We start from the raw sequence: 18,694 nt of genomic DNA, 5'->3' as shown, positions 1-18,694 counted from the left end.
AATCACACCAATTTGGGTTCAAAGGTTTAAATACTGAAAGTCACAAGAGCACAGCGCAATAAAAGTGATGTCAATCCAGGTTTCAAAGGGTTAACTACTAAAAAACGTATTGGTATCGGCCCTGGACTTTTCTAGGATTTTAGGTCATTTATAGGATTTTAGGACATTTCTAGGATTTTAGGAAATTTCTAGGATTTTAGGATGCTTGTAGGATGTAAGGAGATTTCTAGGATTCTAGGACGTTTAGGGCAATTCTTGGGATCAAGGATGTTTCTGGGATTTAAGGGCAATTCTTGGATTTAAGGACTTTTTGGGATATAAGTACATTTCTAGGATTTTAGGATGGTTCTAGGATTTTAGGATTTTTGCAGAATTTCTAGATATTTCTAAGATTTTAGGACATTGCTAGGATTTTAGGATGTTTGTAGGATGAAAGGAGATTTCTAGGATTCTAGGACATTTATAGGATTTCAAGGCATTTCTAGGATTTAAGGATGTTTCAAGGACTTCAGGACATTTTCTAGGATTTTAGGACATTTCTGGGATGTTTATAGGATTTTAGGTGGGACGGTGGTGTCGTGATTAGCACTGTTACCTCACAGCACAAGGGTCCCCGGTTTTGAATATTGTCCCTGAAGGCAGGTCCACAGGGCTGATATCAAAGAGTGAGAGGAAGAGTGAGACGGGAAGGGGCAAATCCACATGGACAAGCAGCTGAAAAACTAAGACTGAGTTCTACAGAGGGAGACACAGAGTGACAGACATGGAGACAGACATAAAGAGACATAGAAAGACAATGTGAGGAAAGCTGCTGATTGACTCTCCAGCATGAAGGAACTCCTTGTGCGCTCCAGCTTTTATCTGCAGACCCCTCAGAGCTGAGCTGCGATGAATCTGACTGACACTAATTGGCCATAATAACCACAGAGGAAATAGCAGTGGACGGGGATTCTGGGTAATATGAAAATGATGATAGAAAGCGACTGAAGGACGTCTGTGTCTTAAATCTATCTGCAGTTGTTATCAAGTGAGATATGTGAGGGTGAAGGGAGGTCAGAGGGGGAGGACAAATTGAGTTACATGCAGACGGGGAAGTGTGTGTTTAATTCTGTCCCTTTGGAGTTTGACTTTTAAGACATGTTTATGAGGACATTTTTCTTTTGTGGAATCATCTTGGAGTTATTTTAATATTAGAGTGAAAGTTAAGAATCGGATATTAAGTTTAAAACTGAAGTAACTTTAAAGCTGTTATAATTTTTTATTAACTCTTTGAAACCTGAAAAAAAAGCCAATAAGCGACTTGGTAAGAAATGTCCTGCAAATTGCACTGACTGTGATTTTAGAAAATATTTTTTTTAAAAAAGCTTGAGAAAAAAAATTTAGAGAACTATATTCATAATTATAGATTTGTATTTTTTTCAAATAGAATTGTTAGCGTTTTCATTAGCTTTCTTTTAAGGTCATTTCCTTGTTTGTTTTGGTTTTTGTTATTGTTTACTTTCCTTTTTTTGTTTTATTTATTTATTTTTTATTTTTTATGTTTTTGCTCATTTTTTAGTATTTTTTGTTCTCTTTACTAATTCCTTGCTTTTTTTCCCTTTTTTTTTGGTAATTTCCTTCTCCCCATGTTTTTAAAAGAAATCGAGCCCAAATGCTTTTTTATTGTTTTGGGGTTTTTTTTGTTTTTGTTTTTAATAAAACCCCTTTAAACACTCACAATCACAGTTAGCCACTAGCAGTGGAGCATTTAGCAGCTATGAGCTTTTGGATGTATAAAGAAAACTCAATACAGTGTTGGAGGCAACGCCCTGCACATTTCATTTCGACATCATAAACAGAAAGTTTTCAGCAGCTTTTTTTTTTATTAAGTTAAATGAAAATTTCATTTAAAAGATGGATAAATAAAAATAGCTCCCTGAGGTTTTACAAAGCAAAAGTTCCTCCAATGCTGACATTTTCTTTGATCAATTTTATCGTTGATAAGATGAAATTAAAATAAAGTAGAAATAAAAAATAAAATAAAAATAAAATGCTGATACAGATAATTGTCAAATGCCAAATATGATGGTAACTGGCCAGAATGATAATCTGTCGACCCCTAAAATGAAACCTCCTGCATAAGAGGAGGTTTAGATTCATGTAACATGTTTAGATCCACATGTTATGTATTTTACATTTAACACTAACGACTCTTCACAGTCTGTGCAGCCGCTTTTAACTCCATATTTTGGTTTTCCAACTGTGTGAAATGAATGTAAGCAATGTTAGTTTTTAACATGGATATGCAGTGTGTGTATGTGTTTGTGTGTGTGAGAGAGAGGCGTACAATAGCAGCCATTGTTGGACTCATGCAGTTATCCTGAACCGATCTGACATTTTGCACCAGCGGACAATTTCTCTTGAATGTTGTACAGAATAATAATAATAATCTCAGTGAGATATCGATCTGGAAACTCACAGCGGAGCCTCTCAGTCAAACAGATTTTCGATTATTATTTTTGCAAAGTTTTTTTTTGCCTGAAAACAAAGAGCAGCAGCAGAGTGTGTACTGAGTATGTGTGTGTGTGTGTGTGTGTGTGTGTGTGTGTGCGTGTGTGTGTGTGCGCGTGTGTGTGTGTGTGTGTGTGTGTGTGTGTGTGTGTGTGTGTGTGTCAGATGGCTGCTATGTTTGGGCCAACGCCTGCCTCTGAACTTACAGTAAACTTCCATTCATCACTCAGTTATTCACTTGTCATTTCCTCCTGTGTTCGTGTTTGTGCCTTCACAGGAACTGGTGTGCTTACGTGGTGACACGCACTGTGAGCTGTGTGATGGAGGACGGGGTGGAGACGTACATCAAGCCAGACTATCAGCGCTGCACCTGGGGCCAGTGTCCTCGGGTTGCGTAAGTATCTGTCCCTCTCTGCTGCTGGAGTCTAATCAGTATTCAGTCTCGCTTCTCTGACTTCCTGTCCTCTGGTCCACAGAAGTTTAATTTTGAATTTTATTTGCACACAATATATAATAAAAACAAATAAATAGAAACAAATGTGGCAGGGATTGTGCAGAGGCTTATCGTGAAAACCTCCTCTCTAGAGGACAGTCTAATACAAAAGGTATTTTTCTCCTTAACATAACAGTATAACAGACAAAACAAGTAGTTACAATAAGTATTCAGACCCTTTATGTAAGTATAATAACTAATACCACTCAGTGAGAATAGTCTGCTACAAGTAAAAGTCCTGGATTGAAAATGTTAGTGAAGTAAAAGTTAAGTTAGTATTATTGGAGAAGTGTACTTTAAGTACCAGTGCAGTAACAGTACCCAGCACAGAAAAGTCTTACAAAACAATCAAAACACGCCAAATCCTTTTTAATTAGAATAAATTAGATTTAAAAAAAGCTTAAAAAGCTCAGAATTATTTTTAAAAAATTAAAAAAACAACCCCCAAAATTCAAAATTGTTAGGAAAAAATTAACAAACAACCCAAACCAAAAATTATATAAAAAAAACAGAAATAAAACCCACAAAAAATCCCCCATATTATTAACAAAATCACCTGAAAATGATCAATGATAAAAAAAACAACTAAATTAAAACTATGTCAAAAATAGAAAAAAGCACCCAAAAAAACCCTCGAAATTATAACATAAGAAAAAAAAACACACCCTCAAACCTCAACATAATTTAAAAAAATAGAAAGGAAGACACTCAAAAAACTCAAAACTATTAGAAAATAAAAACACCCTCCAAACCCCTCAAAATTATTTTACAAAGTGAATAAAAAAACACCTCAAAGATTTAACATGATAAAAAAAAAAATGGGGGGAAAAAAACACCAAATGTGTGTTTGTAGACACACTCGATCTTTTTCGGTTTCTCAGGAGGCTCTGGTCAGGTCGGTGTCTGGTAGTGTTGCCAGAACGTCACTACAGGCATCATCACAGCTCAGTATTTGACTGATCCCAGTAAAGAGTACTGGTGTCAATCTGACCAGCCCATTCTCTGTCAGAAGTCATCAAATACTGCCACTTTGTTTTGGCATCAGTCACCAAGGCCAAAAAACACCTTTTGCAGCAGCATAATACGATACGGTGTGGAACAGTGTTAGTTTTTTAATGCAGCCAGACGGAACCTGCCGGTCAGCACCTGGCACTGTGGTATGATGCACTGATGGGCGCTGTCAGTTGGTAAAGCAGCCAGATGGCACCTGTCGCGGCTGTATGGTACGCAGCTTGACAGTAGCAGATTGAAACACTGCCGGTAATAATGAAATATTAGGAGCTGGAAGGTTCCTACAGGCTGGGTCCAACAAACCCCAAATGTTCACCAGGGAGCCCATTTTTCGCTGCGCGTTTGAAAGTAGAGCCAAACCATTAGTTTTTTTTTTTTGTTGCCTAATCTTAACGACATGCTTTGTTGCAGAAACCCAACCACACCTTTGTTGCCTAATCTTAACCATGTGCCTTTGTTTCCTAATCTTAACCATGTGCCTTTGTTTCCTAATCTTAACCATGGGCTTTTGTTTCCTAATCTTAACTATGTGTTTTTGTTGCCTAATCTTAACCATGTGCCTTTGTTTCCTAATCTCAACCATGTGCTTTTGTTGCCTATTTTAACTGCACACTTTTGTTGCCTAAACCTATCCCCCCGCTTTGGTTGACATGCGGTGTTGGTTGCAGCATCCTGGAACGTCAACAGCAGATGCATGATGACCCCTAGTGCATAATGTGTTAACCTGTGTAAGTCCACTGAGCGGCGATATGTGACGACTCGTGATGAGAGTGTGTTGATTTGACACACGTCACTGTGATCCAGCTGCAGACCTGAATATACCCAAAATGACAAACATTGTGAACATGTATTCTCGATAAGATTGATTGGATGTTTTCGTCCAAATTTAAGTGTCGTGCTTTCTCTGGACACATTAATCAAGCGCTCCTTATTTTTTTCCCTCTTTTGAAGTTTCGCTGCGTTGTCTGACCCCGGCCTGGCTGCCTGATCCCTGTGCCTGCCAAGGGCCTCGGCCTAAACCTGGACTATGCTAAGAATGAAGCCGACAGGGGTTCCAGGCACCACAGTCTAGTCTCCTACCCTGTAAAAACAATCTCTTCTTCTTACTCTGTCTTTCTTTCTCTTTATGACTCTCCTCTCTTTCTTTCTCTTCCTCCTTACTCCTCCTCCCGCCACCTCTCCGGGGCCCTGTTTTTGTTTTTCCTCTGAGAGTAAGCGGTATCCCTTGTTCTCACGCTCTCAGAGCAGGGAGCTGGAAGCTGAAATCTTTACTATGGCACAGAAAAGGCTCTGCGATACATTCATTAATGTTTGTGGGTTGGCATAAAGGAGAGCAACCTGCTGAACGTTCACAGTCTGAGCTAGTTAATGTTCCTGTGACACTGCCATAAATCTTTAGTGAGACTTCCGGCCAACGCTGCTCTATTTATTGCATCGTTAGAAACATTACTGTAACAGGGAGTCTCACCGGAGCTCAGTGACACATTCATGATTAAGCTGCAGAAGCTGTCCAAATCAAACATTGGTATTCTTTGAGATGAATCGTCTTTGAGCAATAAATGGAGATTTAGTACGGGCTAAATGCAGCTGATTTCTTCTGGAAACTGGGACAGAAATAACATTCGAAAGTTTACAGAGCACTCTTAATCCCATCCATCATCAGCAGATGATTTCCCAGATTTCTAATGACTCAGGGCACATTAATAACAACAGTGTATAGCGCTGGTATTCAATACGGGGTCCGGGGACCATTGTTGACCTTAGATTTTGTTTTCGAGATCACATCACATCACACAGATTTGCTCAATGTCATATTCGAACGCAAGTCAGCTTAGCTCAAGTCACAAATAACTTTTTTTTTTTTTTTGCAGGAACTTGACACATTTTATCAAGAGGGGTCAATTTGCACAGACTGTTAGCAGATACACACAAACATAGAAATTACTGATAAATATACGAATGCAGCATGAATATGATGAGTGTATTTTCATAACCAGTTTGGACACCACTCTTCTCCAGGTTTTTTTTAAATTACAAAAAAATATATAAAAATAAGACAAAAGGGAAAAGAAAAAGAAAAGAAAGGTAACCAGACAAACCGCCAAAAAAAAGCAAGATTAAAAAAACAACAAAAAAAACCCAAATGCACACCCCACCCAGCCAAGACTCCCAATAGTAAATCGAAGGATCCTAAAATAAGATGATAGCAAAAATCATCAAATGGCTTTATGTTGCCGTTTTCTCCAAATATTGAACAAAAGTTTGCTAGATTTCACTAAATCATTTCACCTGCTCATTTCTAATATATCTTATCCTCTCCAGCTCAAGAGTACTCACAAGATCAGCGAGCCACTTTAGCAAATAACTGATGACACGAATCATCAAGACTAAATGTCCAAGATGTCTATAAACATCATTCAAAATTACAGAAACATTACAGAAATGTTTCATGAAATATTGTTGCATAATCTCAGGCCTTAATAACATCCTGAAAACATGTTCTGAGAGTTGTTTTGAACATTTTGTTCAAAATGTTCACATGCAACATTGTGGGAATGTTTTCTAAAAGATTGTCAGACTGACATTGCCATCCATCAAGCCTCTTGGCAAGCATGGCTAAAAAAAAAAGAGAAAGAAAAAACATGTCTATTTTTTTCAGTCTGAAGTCATCAAATCAAAATAAAGGTCAAGATAACATTTTAGTATCTGAAATTTCTGTTGCATCCACAGCTACCGGACATACAGGAGGCCGAGGTACAAGGTAGCTTACAAGATGGTGACAGAAATGGAGTGGAAGTGTTGCCATGGTTACTCCGGGGAGGATTGTCACGATGGGCCAAAGGGAACCACCAACACTCAGGTCAATGGAGGACGACCACAAGTCACACAGACGGGCTACAGCACGGGGGGCGGACAGAGAGGAGAAGGTAGAGACTGTCAGAGGGCGCCATGAAATCCACGTTTTTTTATGTAGTCAGAATGCATGTAATTCATCTGGTGAAATAGCATCAAAACATGCTCAAGATGTGCATATTTTATCTCTTGTCAGTCTTAAAGGAATACTTCAACCCATAAATGACCACTTTTAAACCATATATCATGCTCACCCTGTTCAGTTGGTGGAGAAAACTTTGTTGCCCTTGCATGCCTCCAACGAGAAATCTAATAACGGAGAAAATTCTTGATTAACTGAGCCCAAAAAAAAACCATATCAAAACAATTCTTTATTAACTCTCACAAAACTTGTGCACTATAATCCAAATCTTCATTGACTGATGGATTGGCTTGATTTCTTTTAAAAAAGAACATGGGAAGAAGGCAATGAGCAATGAAAGAAATTACCCAAAAATAGCAAGAAATAAGTTGAATTTTTTTTTCGAGTAGAAATTTTTCCCCAGCCTTTTTTAAAATATATATATTTTTTAAATTAAAATAAATTGGTAAAAATTACAAAAATATCCTAAAATTAGTTATTTTGTGAGAGAAGAAAATAAATTAATAAATATTTAATATGTAATTATGATTCTTGTTTTTCCCTAGCTTTTTTTCATTTTTCCCTCAGCATTTTCTTTAGCTTTTTTTTTTTTTTTTTAAATCTACTAATTTATCACAATTTATGGAACATCTCTCAGTAATGAAAGGTGTCTATTGGCAGCACAAGACAAGTGATGCTGAGGGGTTGAAGGTTTATTACAATTTGATGTATTTTGCAAGCCGAACGTGTTAAATCCCAGAATGAAACCGCACATTTCTTCTTTCACATTGTCAGTCAATGTTTGTCTGCAGGTGACAGTGAGAAGATCAGACAGCTGGAGGAAACGATCCGTGGTCTGACCAAAGACCTCCATAACATGCAAACCACCATCCACGGCATCAACCAGAGGCTGTACGTCCGCGCTGTTTTCAATACATCATGTGCATGTTTTACATCACCGAGTGTATTTACCTGCACCAAAATCCTGTTTATGTTCAGCAAACTAACATTTCCTAGTTTGTCACCCAGTGCACTGTGGAATGTATAGTAGCCTGCAGTGTATATCGTTTCATGTTTATTGGAGCTTATTTCAGCAGTTCAGTTTAGTGAAAGAGGATACACATGTTTATGAACATATGTATATACAGAGCTGTATGAAGGCCAGGGAGATATAAATAGTTAATCCTCAATACGAACTTAATGGGATGCTACATAAATACACAAAGTGTGTCCTTTAATTTAACCCTTTGAAACCTGACTAAATTGGCTTGATTTCTTTGAAAATAGGGCAAGACAGAAATAAGTGATGAAAGCAGAAATGACCCCCCCAAAATTAGCAAGAAATTAATGAAGTATAGTATAGTATAGTATAAGTATAAGTAGTTTTTAAAAAAAATAAAAGTCAAAAAATGAATAATTGAAAATTTATCAAAGTTGTGTAACATAATTTTGAATATGTAATTATTAATTGTAAATATTTTTTTCCCTATTTTTCCCCCAGACATTTTCACTTTGCTTTTTTCTTTTTTTAACTTTTTTCCCTAAACATTTTTCTTTAGTTTTTTTTCTTTTTTTTCCTCCTTAAAATGAATAATAGAAAATTTACCAAAACATTGGTGGCAGGATTTTAAAAATGTAATGTAATCCCTAGTCATTTTCCTTGGCCTTTTTCTTTTTTTTCTAGACATTTTGTCTAGCTTCTTTTCTTTTTCCCATGACATTTTTTCCGAAAAAGTAATAATTGTAAAAATTGACCAAAAATCTGTAACATAATTTTAAATATGAAATTATATAATTATGTTATTTATATAAATATTTAATTATATAAATAAATTATATCTTTCACAAGCTTTTTGCTTTTTTTCCTAGCTTTAATAAAATTCCTGGAACAGTTTTTACCAAGCTGCTATTTGCCTTTTTCTCACTTTTTTGAAAGAAGTCAGACCAATTTGCTCAGGGCTCAAAGGTTTATATACAGTACTTGTAAAAGGTGTGTAAGAGCAGCTCAAGAAAAGTGATGTCGCTCCAGGTTTCAAAGGGTTAAACTGTGAACCAGCAGAATGAGCTCATTTAAACTCATCTTCTATTTACACCACTTTCCTGTGGACATGATACGTTTTTAAATTAAGCAACTGTGGCCATTATTGTTGCCTCCTCTGCTTTATTGTTATATATTAATGATTATTACAAATGTCTGCCAAAACCTAAGGAACTTTCTGCTCTGCTTCTGAATAGTCCTGGTCTGAGTGGAGCTGTCGTCCCTGCTGATTCAGCTCAGCCACACATGAAGGAAACCATCAACAGCATCCAGACCAAGCTGGACCATCTCTACAACAGGACACAGGTAAACAACACCTGCTTCTTTATAGGCCTTCATGTCGTCTATAGCAATGGCCAGAGGCATTACCTTTTCAGGTTGTCTGTCTGTTCGTCCATCTGTCCATCCCATTCTCTTGGTGTGATATCTAAAGATTGCCTTGATAGAATTTCTTTATATTTGGACTCACTGATGAAATGACTCGAATTTGGTGGTCATAGGTCAAAGGTCAAGGTTACTGTCACCTTTTTGTCTAATTTTTGTGAACTCAAGAACACATTGAGAAAATGTCTTCAAATTTGGTACAAACTTTTAATCACCAAAAATTTGATTCGATTTCGGTGGTTATAGGTCCAAGGTGAAGGTCAATGTGACCTTGCATTTGTCTCATTCGCATGAACACGATTTCCCCCAAAAACATCCTAACAGGAATTTCTTCAAATTTGGCTAAAATGTTCACTTGGATTCAACAATAAATAGATTGGATTTTAATGGTTATAGGTCAAAGGTCAGGCTCATTATGATTTTGTGTGGTTCATTTCTGTGAACACGATAACACAAGAACCCCCCGACTTTCTTTAAATTCGGCACAAACATTCACTTGGACTCAAAGATGAACTGGTTAGATTTTGGTGGTAAAAGGTCAAGGTCAGTGTGATCTTGCATCCGTCATATTCTCTTGAATGCAACAGCTCTGGAACACCTAGAGGGAATTTCTCCAAATTCAGCACAAACATCCACTTGGACTGAAGAATAAACTGATTTTGGTGACTAAAGGTCAAGGTCAAGTGAGACCTCACAAAACATAACAAAACATTTGGACATAATTCGGGAATTCTTAAGGCAAATTATGGCAAAACATTACACAAATGTCTAATGACTGTGACATCGTAATACTTTTTATATAACACTCTTCTGTCCATTACACAACATCATCAGACATTTGGTCAGATATTGAATTGGGGACACTAATCTGTAAACTGTGCTGATTGTAGAGATCCTCTGTGCTGCCGGAGGGAAAATGTCTTTGTATTAAGAATTTAGATTAAAGGACAGATTGTTTAAATGGACATGTGCTTGCCAGGTCCATGACCAGACCCTGCTCAACATCAACAACCACCTGGTGAATGGAGGAGGCAATGAATTGGACGGAGGAGGAGTAGGAGGAGGAGGAGGAAGAGGAAACCAGCTGAACACTCTAAAGGAGGAGATACTGACTGAGCTGGAGACAAGAGTGACTCTGTCTTGCTCCGCCTGTCAGGTGAAGCTCAACAGAAAACATCATTCTTTGACTTTGTTAGAGCCATTTTTAACTCTTTTAAACAAACGCTTTTCTTGTGCTGCATTCAGGGGAAAAAGGAAAAAAGCTAGGGAAAGCAGTATTTATAATGATCATTATTACATATTTAAAATGATTTTATTTATGTATTTTTTTTTACTTTCAGTAACAAAATGATCGTTATTATATATTTAAAATTACTTTGCAGAGTTATGACTAAACTTTTTTCCAGGGTTCTTACTTTCTTTTATTGTCTTTCTTTCTTTCTTTCTTTTGTTTTTTCTTTCTTTCTTTTTTCTTTGTTTTTTACTTTTCCATTGTTTTTTTTTTGTGGTGCTTTTTTTAGTTTTTGTGTTTTTTTGTGCTAATTTTCAGATAATCTTCTTGTATTTTTTTTCCCACTAATTTCTTGTTCTTTTTCGGCTCATTTATTCAGAAGTTGCTTGTTGACTTCTTCCCATGTTTTCAAAGGAAATCAAGTCAATTTTCCCAGGTTTCAAAGGGTTAAATGACACTCTGTGTGATTTCTAGTTGTAGTTTTTGTAGCTATAAAATGTCCTTGTTTTGACTTTGTTCCCTGTGGGCTTCTGTGAGTGATTTTGCTGCCTAAAGCAATAAAAAATATCACCCACATCCAGGCAGTAAAACAAGAAAACTACATTCCCCCACAGACCACTGCACTAACAACAAATAAGAGCAGTGTATGAAAGACTGAAAAAAAGTACAGGTGCAAACACAGCCAAACACAAACACAGTTTTCCAGCAGTTTGTAAGAAATGGCGGGTTAGGATTTAACTACGAATAATCGTTTTTGGTACATATTGAGTTTTTTGCCATGTGCTCAGGCACATTCCTTGGCCCCTGGGCACTAACACATAAAAGATCTCTCACTGTTACCTACCACAGTGGCCCCTGACCCCTGTTGCTCACAGCTGTTTCACATCTTTTTTTTTAATTTTGCAACTTTAAAACTGCACCTGAACTTCAGTATTCATTAGTTATTCATATAGACCTTAAAGAGAAGCTGTAAAAACACTGTACCACTCTTCTTACCATTTCAGATCCACACTGACACAACTGTACCAAACTAATCACCAAAAAACATTTGCATTGTATGTTTTCTGCTAACCATCATAATATTAAGACGTTTGTTTTATTAAAACTATGGCTTTACTCTTGTAATATAATAACTTCATTACCGAAATCTTTAAGATTTTTTTTTCTTTAACATGGTGTTATTCCTCCGTCGTAAAAAAGCCAATTGCTAATGTTTAGGGAAAGATTCTTTTTTGGTCTCAAATACCTGTTTTTGATGGCACTGACATGGTGCCAAAAAAAACCTTTTCTCTGTAAAAAAAAAAACAACCACTTTTTACGGCACTGTCCAAGTAGGAAATGTAGGTCTCTGTGAAAAACACTTACTTTTGGGTTGTCTCTGTAACAAACAACCTTTTTTTGTGAAACTATCTTGGTAGGAAATGCAGCGATGTTTCGGTAGCGCATAACCACTTTTGTGTCACTGTCCTGGCAAATTTAGGCTTGTCTTGGTAAAAAAAAAACACCCTCCTTTTGGAGCACTATCCCAGCTGGAAACGCAGCTAGCAAATAAAATCCAGTCCTTGTATCTCTGTTTCCTCCAGGCTGGTGTGGAGGATCTGAGGCGGCAGCAGCAGGAGAACAGGGAGCGGATCCAAGCCCTGGAGAAGCTGATCAGCTCCATGGACCAGAACCTGAGGCAGAGCATGGACATCTCCCGCATTGAGACCCAACGCTCCCAGGCCTGCTGTGACACGGTCACCGAGCTGGAGAAGCGGCTGTCTGATCTGGACGTCCGCGTCACCTCCACAGCCAACAAGTGTGACACCATCAAAGGACGGCTGGATAAGGAGCTGACAGGGACGAGTGGAGGAAAGGGAAGAGTGACGGAGGACAGGCTGAATGGAAGACTGAGAGAATTGGAGAAGAGGGTGAACAACACAGTGAGGAAGACAGAGCAGAGGTGCACCAACACCGGGAGCAACGTAAAGGACAGCGTCCAGAGAGATGTCACTCAGCTGCGCAACATGGTCCTCAGCCGGCTGGACGACCACAGCTTCAAGATCGGCAAGATCGAGCTGGACGTGGCTGTCCTCGGAGATACGGTCACTGACCACAGCCGACGGTTAGGTCAGGTGGAGAATATCACAACCTTCCTGGACAAAAGGTTAACGTCAATCGCAAACATGTGCAATGAGACGTGTGGGCCGAACGGAAAAGGCCGCAAGACTGACGACACCGTGAAAACCTTAGAGTGGAGAGTTGTGGCCAACCAAGAGGACATCAAGAAGTTTAACACCAAGTTAGACGATCTGTCCGTGTCAGGGGACTCGCTGATGGACAGAGTGATCAGCTTAACAGACGATGTCAAAAAGATAATAGCCGTGACGGGGGACAGCGGTGAGAATTTCAACCGGATAGCCACAGAGGTTGAAACGTTGGCCCGTGATTTTGAGGACTGTTCCGTTTGCAGCAGCGTAGAGAAGGACTTGCGCTCGCTCAGCAACTCCACCATGATTGGCCTCAACAAGTGCCAGACTGAACTGACAGATCTGCGGAGAAAGGTGGACTCTGAGGAATCCGTCTGCTCTCAGGTGTGCTCCAACCTTCAGGAGGAGGTCGGAAGACTCCGAGACAATGTGGAGGAGTGTACTGGACAGTGTAAAGTCAACATCAATGATTTGAAGAACCGCCTGGACGGTCACGGTGTCCACAGTGGAAAGTTAGGTGGGGATCTGAAGTCCATCCAAGGAGAGCTGGCTGGATTCATGGTCACTTTTAACTCCATCAATAACACTCTGAAGGGCCTGGGGAGGACTGTGCAGTCGCACGGGTACACGCTGACTGATCTGACCAACACCAAGGACAACATCATTTCTGAGGTGAGGGACACAACCAACAAACGTCTGAAAGCTTTTTTCAGAACATCATCTGTATGTTCCTAAAGTTAGTACCAGATTATAATCTGTCCATATTCCTGTTTTATTGGACATAAAGGCACTATTTCAAGGTTTTCTTAATGCTATCAGGAATTGAATTCTGGTCCAAAAAATACTGAATGTTGGTTAAAAAACACTAAAATATAACAATCCCATCTTTTGAGCCGCAGAATATAAACTCCCCTTCGGTTTCTTAAAGCCCTTAAAAGCCCAGAAAAAATACTTAGGACATGACTTTAGTGACGTTAATGGTAAAAGTCAGTCTGTTTACATGCACAGATAATTTGATTTAACTGTACTACTGTCCTCGTCCCAGTATACACGCAGCAGGGGAGAATCCATTTATTGATGAAAGTATATCAGACTCCGCCACGGTGAGTGAAGACGTGACCTAGTTAGCAAGCGGCAAATGGATTGTGTGTCGAACAGTGACAACATGGTTAACTTTTCAGCACTGTACATTTCTCATGTACTCTTTGCTTTAGTCGGTACCTTCATCTTATTTTGTTTTCTTCCCTACTTTCTTTTTTTCTGGCTTTCTTCTACAAATTTATGCTGTTCGACATTCGGGTTAAGGCGCGGCATGAGAACTATGGAGCATGCACAGTATGCTTAGACCAGATCCGGTCTAACTGAGAGAGTCAATCGACCCCTAGCTGCATTATCTAGGTGTGTTGGTCCTACTTTGAGAAATTTGATTTCAGTCATGTATTTTAAACAACTAGTTTCAGTCAGACTAACACAATAATTCAACTTTTTCTAACAGCATGTAAATGCACTGAGTGTTACAGTGTATTACAGTGCTAACCACAGTGATGCTAAAAAGGTGTTTACCATCTTTGTTCAACTACCAAAAAAAAAAAAATACAGTTAAGGGAATTATTGATGTCTTTAGTTTTGCAGGTATTTGATCAGAGAGTAGCAAAAGTCTCTTCAGCTTGTGTTAACCACAGTTTTTATTTTAGGCTTCTAACCAAAAAGTCCCATTCAAAAAGTCACTGACTTTGACATTAGGAAACTGAAAGTTCTGAAATGCTAACTCATTTATTGGGTTTTAGCCCTCATTCCTGGTGTTCTAGTAAGTATTGGACAAATTGAAATAGCAGTTGCTGCAGTAGTTGTGAACATTGGCACATTGGTTGTTGCCATCATTATTTGGAGCTAGAGGTCATCACATTTGGGTGAGAGGCTAGAAATAATCATAGCTAGCTGCTACGTTAGGTAACTTGGTGCATTTACCACTGTGGGTAACTGTGATTATACTGATGCTGATGCTGTTTTTTCTGGTGAAAAAAAGGCTTAAAACCATTTAAACAAAATATACTTTTCAGGAAAAAAGTGAATGTCTGACTACTTAGATGGTCTTTTAGTTCATCCAAATGCTGAACAAGATTTTTGAAGCTACCAAAATATTACAGTTAACTTTTAATGAACTGAAAACACACTAAAAAAGCATCAGCCACAGCTACGCCTACACTCAGTGAATCTGGGGTTATGCTGTGGTTTATGGCTACATGGCTATGGCTACATAACCAACTTTGTTGTTGTATTAGTGACTTGTCGAGGGATGCCACCCCTTGATTATGCAGAACTTTAAGGTACAGGTTTCATGACCAAATCTGTTTTTTTGTGCAAGGCTGTTAACATATTTATTGCGGCTGTAAAGTTGGGCATTTTAAGGTGGCGTTTATGTGGGCTGTCTTACTTTTGGGGCCAGCCTCAAGTGGCCATTAGAGGAACTGCTTGGCCTGGTTTTTGGCACTTCCTTGTCGGCTTCATTTTTCAGCCCGAAGGTTGCATCTGAGCCATGTTGATAGTGTGGCTAAAAAAGCAATGATCGAGTGAAAATAATCATAATTTCTGGATCATAATATGATTTCCCTCCTTTGTTTCTAGTTGAAGATCTCATTACCCCTCATATTTTTCTTGTGGCCCATTTTTGGGGCCACTGTACTATAATAAATAGAACTAGTCCCTCAAGAGAGGACAAATCAAGCTACCATTATGATAATGATAATTATGCTGATGATCTATGCGTTGTTTTATTGAACTATACATACCGAAACAGAACTTTTCATCTTAGACTTTGAACGTCAATCAGTGTCTCATGGTTATCTTGGCAACAGTGTTTCCACATAATATTGTTATAGTCATGAAAATATTTGGGTATATTACAAATATCTGAGTGTTCTTGACAGACATGGCTCAGATAATATGCTTACATATTTTTGTGTGTATAAGATACCATAGGAAAATAAATTGGAGCAAAATCTGGAAAAAGTTTATTTATAGTGGAACTTTGTTTAAAGGAAACTGGTCCAAAATACACACATTAACATGTATCCACATTCTCTACAAGGTGGACAATTTGCAGAGGGAGCTGACGGATCATGTTGATGACTCGAAGACTCGATTCGGCAGTCTGGGCAAAGAGATCCAAATAATTAGGAGCAACTATGCGACAGAGGTGGGGGAGTGCCGGCGGTCCAGCGATGGCCTGGACACAAGACTCTCCAAGCTGGAGGGAGTGTGCGCACGCTTGGATATTTTTTCAGACAGCCTGGAGAGGATCAAGGAGGGCCTGGACCGGCATGTGTCTGGGCTGTGGAGCTGCGTTAATGGACTCAACGTCACGGTAACGTCTCAAGGAGATGTCCTCGACAATATCCAGAGCGTTCAGCTGGAGAACGTCCGCTCGGACATACACAGACTGAACTCTTCAGTGGTGGACTTGACCAACGAGTTCCACAGTTTCATACAGCAGGATTTCCAGGGTGAGTCGCAGAGGACGGAGGGCATGGGATTTGACTTTTGCACAAGAGATAGCACTCAGTCTAAGGGAGGCAAGGTCAGGGAAAAATAGACCAAAGAAAGAATCCAGTCTGTAAAGAGCCTTAAAGTCGTCAATCTGTCTGAAAGAGAAGTTTTAGTAAACATGAGGGTGAAAGGCACATCCTGAGGCACAGCAGCTTTAATGTCTTAGCTTTTTTGGCTTGCTGTGCACGTTTTTACAATTCTCTAAAACTTATACAGCACTGTAAAATCTGAGAGGATAATTTTACAAAAAAATAAAGTCAAGAAAACCAATACTTACTTGAAAAGTTGACTTTTCAATACTCACTTGAAAAGTAGTAAGTAAATATTACCATCAATTTTAATTTGATTACTTTACATCTAATTTTTAAGTTTACTTAAATACTTATTTGTATTTTCTTAGCCCTTAGGGATTTTTTTTGCGCATTTTATGCTTTTTTTATTATTATTTTTCTGATCATTTTGGCTGGGTTCATGCGTATAGCACAAATTTTGGCAAGATTGTCTATTTTTGTTTAATTTTGTTGAATTTCCAGCTCAGCTCCCACAATAAGTCTAAAATACACTGTGGAAACTAAATTGTTACGTTCAAACTGTTGAGTGCAAAAAAATGCACCACTGAAACCCATTCAAACTGACATTTTTGATCCCACAGCCATCAAAGCTTAAAAACATGCATTATATTATTCCTGGGTGGCTTTCTGGGCTTTTGCCTCTTAATTTGTCACTTTTACTATTTTCCACGTGATGGTGTAATTCTGCAATATTTAGCATGTGGATAAAATATATGCCTTTTCCTTTAGGTGCACTAGACATATCATGTGATCATCAAAAAATCTCCTTATTTTCAATATAATACATTATATTGAAAATTATTAATTTTGCTTGGGTTTTTTTCATCTAAAAATATAGTGGCATCATGACAAAAACCTTGCATTTAAAAGTGAAAATTCTGAAAATTAATGCATATTTTAGAATCATGATTAGGACTGATATTGGTTAAAAAGTGGACTCAATTTAAGAAGAAAATAATATTAATGTATAATATTTTTTAAAGCTTTATTTTTAAAACCGCATTATGTGCTCAGAGTGACATGAGTGTGTGTAATATTAAAGCGGGCCCCAAGGATTTAACATAGTAGCCAAACATAACTTGCAAGTCTCCTAACTTCATCATTGGCAAAATCCTCTTTGTCATTATCAAGTTAAGTCAGACTAACTTGGTTTATTGAAGTTGCAAACACAGAAAGAGCAGGTCATTTCACTTGTCGGTTTTAATAGACCTGCCCTTGTATGACACTTATCTAGTTGGTCGATCTCTCAAACTCACACTTCGAGTCCCGTTCACCCATTTACACACACATTCACATCCTGGTGGCCAAGGCTACTGTGCAAGTTGCTTTCCAAGCTGATTGTACTTAAAATGATCTAGGAAACTGACTGCCTTGATAAAGGAATGTATATTGAATTATTAATCTTATGTTTAAGATAAATTTTTGTTTTCAACTTAACCATTTAATTAATGATAAGGGTGTCTTGGGCGTAGCATGAATTCAACCTATCAGAGTGTCATCTCTGTTTGCACCCGAACCTGACACACTGCTGTTTGCAAATAAATTTAACTATTATTCGTAATTTATGTATGTGTGATTTCTAATTGTAAAGTTTACTTAAAGTTTAGTTATATCGACTTAACTTGTGAAGTTGTTGCAACTTGATTGTGACAAGTTTAATTAAATCAATCTTCCAGCATTTTTAGTAACTTCTGTAAACCTAGTTTACTGTGCTATTTATCTGTATTCAGCTGGTTGCAAACTAGTCAGTCATAGTTGTATTTTCTTAAACATGTCAACAAAAAAAGAACTTCACCCAGCTTCATCACTGGCTAAATCCTCTTTGTCATGATCAAGCTAAGTCAGATCAACCAAGTTTAATCAAGGTGCTAACACTTCGAAAGGTCATTTCAATTGTCAATTTTAAGTCACAAGAACTTCACTAAATTAAGTAAACACCTACATTTTAAGTAAATTTAACAATCAGATGTAAAGTAAACATAAATTCAAGATTAATAGTTATATTTACTTTTTCAAGGCAATCTGTTTCCAAGATCATTTTAAGTAAGACCAACTTGTCAGATTTAACAGTGAGGATTTTCAGGAGCGTGTGTCCCAGCTTAGATGATTCATCAAATTTTCTTCTTCCACAGGTCCACCTGGTCTTCCAGGCCCTCGTGGAGAGAAGGGCGAGCGTGGAGCCCAAGGTCCTGTAGGACCCCAAGGGAGGGTAGGACCCCCAGGCAGAGAGGGCAGGCAGGGACCGGCTGGACCCCCAGGTAAAGACA

The 18,694-nt window shown here is 38.2% G+C and overlaps 1 protein-coding gene across 1 annotated transcript in view; it reads left to right on the top strand.

Moving 5' to 3' along the window:
- emilin1a (elastin microfibril interfacer 1a) overlaps positions 1 to 18,694 on the top strand; it is a 42,708-nt gene that overhangs the window by 19,610 nt on the left and 4,404 nt on the right. The window contains exons 2-9 of the mRNA XM_042503256.2: positions 2,768 to 2,884; positions 6,725 to 6,921; positions 7,781 to 7,880; positions 9,204 to 9,312; positions 10,370 to 10,546; positions 12,205 to 13,482; positions 15,899 to 16,313; positions 18,560 to 18,685. Of these exons, the coding sequence (XP_042359190.2) occupies positions 2,768 to 2,884; positions 6,725 to 6,921; positions 7,781 to 7,880; positions 9,204 to 9,312; positions 10,370 to 10,546; positions 12,205 to 13,482; positions 15,899 to 16,313; positions 18,560 to 18,685 (2,519 nt within the window). The remainder of the gene's footprint in view (positions 1 to 2,767; positions 2,885 to 6,724; positions 6,922 to 7,780; positions 7,881 to 9,203; positions 9,313 to 10,369; positions 10,547 to 12,204; positions 13,483 to 15,898; positions 16,314 to 18,559; positions 18,686 to 18,694) is intronic.

The sequence above is a fragment of the Plectropomus leopardus genome, chromosome 16 (assembly GCF_026936395.1).
Source record: "Plectropomus leopardus strain MGB_pleo_1.0 chromosome 16, ASM2693639v1, whole genome shotgun sequence".
Classification (NCBI taxonomy): Eukaryota; Metazoa; Chordata; class Actinopteri; order Perciformes; family Serranidae; genus Plectropomus; species Plectropomus leopardus.
Note: the sequence above shows the minus strand (reverse complement) of the source record. Positions and strands in the feature narration are given on the sequence as shown.